Genomic DNA, 3,654 nt, shown 5'->3' with positions numbered 1-3,654 from the left:
CTGGGAGTCCCGCTTCTCCGACGACCAGTTGGTGAGTATGTCGGTGCGGGAGCTGAACCGGCAGCTGCGGGGCTTCAGCAAGGAGGAGGTGATCCGCCTCAAGCAGAAGAGGAGGACCTTGAAGAACAGGGGCTATGCCCAGTCCTGCAGGTATAAACGTGTCCAGCAGAAACACCACCTGGAGAATGAAAAGACCCAGCTCATTCAGCAGGTGGAACAGCTCAAGCAAGAAGTGACCCGGCTTGCCAGAGAGAGAGATGCCTACAAGCTCAAGTGTGAGAAACTTGCCAGCAATGGCTTCAGAGAGGCCGGCTCCACCAGTGACAACCCGTCTTCCCCAGAGTTCTTCATGTGAGTGCTTAACAAAAATTAAAAAAAAAAAAACAACAACAAAAAAACCCCCACCCCCCCAAACCTGACCCCCGTCCCCTTCCCCCCTGCTCCCATCCTCCTCCGACATCTCCATCCATCTGTCTGCTTGACTAGAGAGAAAGAAGGAGAGAAAAATAGACTTGATTTTTTTTTTTCAGCATCCAGTCTTCTAGAGTAGCTGTGGGAAAAGTAGGCTGGGGGTGGGGATGGGAGAGGTAAAGTGCAACTTTTCGACTTTCGTTTGCGAGTTAGAGAGAGGGACAGAGGCAGAGGCAAAGGAAAAAAGGACAAGCGAAGCGTTTTATAGATCGCTTGCTTGCAGAACGAGATGGACTTTAAGAGAATAATAAAGGACAATGAACAAGCCATCTGTAACATACTGCCTGCTTGGAAGGAGAGAGGACATATACAGCACCATCTCATGCACAATTTATCTGCTTGGAAAAAGAGAATAAATAAAAGGGACAATATATGCAAACTCTTCATATATTGCCTGCTTTGAGAAATAAATTACAGGACTCAGATGGGACATTCAAACTAAGAAAGGAAAGAAAGAATGAAAGAAAGAAAAAACTCATCAGTTTTATTGCCTGCTTGATTATATAGAAAAATACGAAAATCTGCATTAAAAATATTAATCCTGCATGCTGGACATGTATGGTAATAATTTCTATTTTGTACCATTTTCTTGTTTAACTATAGCATGTTGATCATCGATCATAGATTTCTGTTGTCGTTTTGTTTCATGGATAAGAAAAGCATCACAAGTTATCAAACTTTTTACTGCTTGTGCAGTTTTGTTCGTTGGTTTTGCTCTCTTATTTTCTTTTATGGTTGTTAGCTTGTAAATATCTGCTACTTCAAGCCGCACAGGAGAAAAAAAAATACAAAAACAAAATAACATTTCAGCAGGCTGGTTATACGGTTTGTTTGGTATTAAAGAGATACTTAAGGAAAAAAAAGTTATGGGCATTTTGCATTAGGAAAGAAAACAACTTTGTATATCTGGTGCACTTTTAAGTTGTATTTTTTTTTAGTTTTCATTTTGGTTTTTGTTTGTTGGGGCAGAAGCAAAAACGCCTGAATGGCATTGACAAACCTAAACTTAACAGGGAAAGTCTCTCATCGGTCACTAGAGCCTACTCCATGCTTTAAAGTGGCAGCCAAGCTCTTTCCTTCAGGACAATTCCCAGCCTGGAGTGGTTTCGGCTTGGCCATATAGTTTCCCTTCTGATAGCACACTCAGGAAGCGAAGGACAGACAAGATACCAGTTCCTTTTAAGAAAAATTGCCCCTTGATTTTCGGTAAATAAATAAATAATTTTTTTAAAACAAACCAAAACACAACCCTGGTCACCAGTCAGGTTGCAATAGCAGCAAGGGCTCTGTGTCGCCACTGAAGTTAGGTTTCTCAATGGTAGCAGTGGATGAGTGGGCTGGAAAAGCATATAAAACTAAAACTTTTTTTTTTAAGAAGACATACTGCAACTTTTAAGTGTATTCTTTTGCAATGATTTGTAATCTGCTTCTCTGCTTCCCTATGCAGCGAGTGAAAGTTTTAGCCAAAATTTATTTGCAGTTGTATAGTAGTAGTAGTTTGGAGTCTTATGGGTGTTTTTATTACTTTTTTTTTTCCTCCTGCAGGTCAGTAAAAGGATTTACGTTGCACTGACAAAAATACCAAAATGAAAACTTATTTTTTAGTTTCCTTTTAGGATAGCTGGCACTGCTGGCCGGATGCATTTTAAGTTTGTATTAGTTTATAAATTAACAGTAATAACAAGATTGTAATGAACAGCATGGTGCTTGCAGTTTTAAATATTGTGGATATTAGTCATGCATCAGAAAACGATCTTTGGTTTTTACTGATTCAACTGTGTTGAAATCAAAACATTGCAGCAGCGGAAAAAAATTTGTTTTTATTTCATGTAAAGTTCTGAAGGGATCAATTTCAAATCCTGCTTATGATATGAAAAATATTAAAAAACCTGGTCTATTGTAGTTTTATTCAGACTGGTTTCTGTTTTTGGTTATTAAAATTGTTTCCTATTTTGCTTATTAAAATCATTGAAATGGCATTTCTTGGAGGAACCTGCTTCTCTGACGTCTCGTGTTCCGAGGGGGAAAAAAAAGTGAAAAACTGTTGGACCTTTCTCTCCTTCTTGTCCAGCCGCCTGGCTCCTCTCCTACCGCCCAGCGCCGGGGGCTGCGCAGCTGCTTTTCCCACCCGGGAACGCTGCTGCGCTGAGCCTCGCACCCTGCCCCGCTTTGCCCAAATCTCGGCGTGGCAGGGGCTGAGCATCTCCCCCACCTCCTCCCACCCCCCGCCGGGAGCAGCGGAGCCCGGCTGCTGGCGGGGCTCGGGCAGGAGCGGCGGGACCCTCCAGCCTGAACCACCCTCGGGCTGCGAGAGAGGGGAAAAGCTAAGTAGAGGCGCTTTTTGTACCTTTTTCTTCCTTTTTTTTTTGTTGTTGTTTTTGTTGTTGTTGTTCCCATTAGAAAAGGAGAGGACTTGCAGGAGTCTGTCCTTTCCCCCTGCCTTTTTGGGACCCGGGCTGGCCATTCCACTTCTCTCCACCTGCACGTTTTATATATTCCATTTTTTTTTTATTTTTTTTTTTTACTTTTTCTTAAAAAAAAAAAGTAGCAACGGCAGTTTTGAAGAACCGTTTAGATGCTTGTGGAGGAGGAGACTCATCTCCTCCCGTCACCCCCCAGGGCTCAGCACCTCGCAGCCACACCATCATCTATCAGCTGTTAGGCAGATAATGGCTCAGCTCCCTAAACTGCAGCCAGGGGAGGTTAGAAATCGCCTCTGTTCCTCGCCTGGGTGCGGGAAAGGGAGCCCCAAAGCCGGGCAGAACACCGTGTCAATGCGCAGCTGCTCTCAAAGTGTGAAAACCGCGTTGAACTTTAAATCCCTATTAAAAAACAAAATCCAAAGCACCACACAACCAAAAATAATAGCTTCTCTCTATCCTGCCTCTCTTCCCAACAGCAGCGACCTGGCTTTGCAGGGACGGCATAAGGCACGTTGGGAGAACAAACCGGTTAAGTACGGAGTATGGGGGGGAAAAAACAGATAAAAGCAAACACAGTTAACTTAAACCCAAAATCTCCTCTTAAATCCTGGCCGCATCCTTGCCTTGGCAGAGCCAGCTGGGCCAGCTGCTGGGCTGGGGGAGCTTGGAAGGGGCCGTGGCCCATCCCAGCCCCCCGGCTACAGTCAGGCCCGGAGAACAAGGTCGCAGCCTGCTGCCCTGCAAAGCGGGGACAGGGGTT

General features: G+C 44.1%; 1 protein-coding gene across 1 annotated transcript in view; it reads left to right on the top strand.

The window, feature by feature from the left end:
* LOC104271937 (transcription factor MafB-like) overlaps window positions 1-1,609 on the top strand; it is a gene marked incomplete at its 5' end in the record, with an annotated part of 2,025 nt that extends 416 nt beyond the window's left edge. The window contains 1 exon segment of the mRNA XM_009866779.1: window positions 3-1,609. Coding sequence (XP_009865081.1) covers window positions 3-355 — 353 coding nt within the window.
* Window positions 1,610-3,654: the final 2,045 nt, after the last annotated feature.

Source organism: Apaloderma vittatum, unplaced genomic scaffold (genome assembly GCF_000703405.1).
Source record: "Apaloderma vittatum isolate BGI_N311 unplaced genomic scaffold, ASM70340v1 scaffold26113, whole genome shotgun sequence".
NCBI lineage: Eukaryota > Metazoa > Chordata > Aves > Trogoniformes > Trogonidae > Apaloderma > Apaloderma vittatum.
This window is presented reverse-complemented; position numbering and strand designations above follow the sequence as displayed.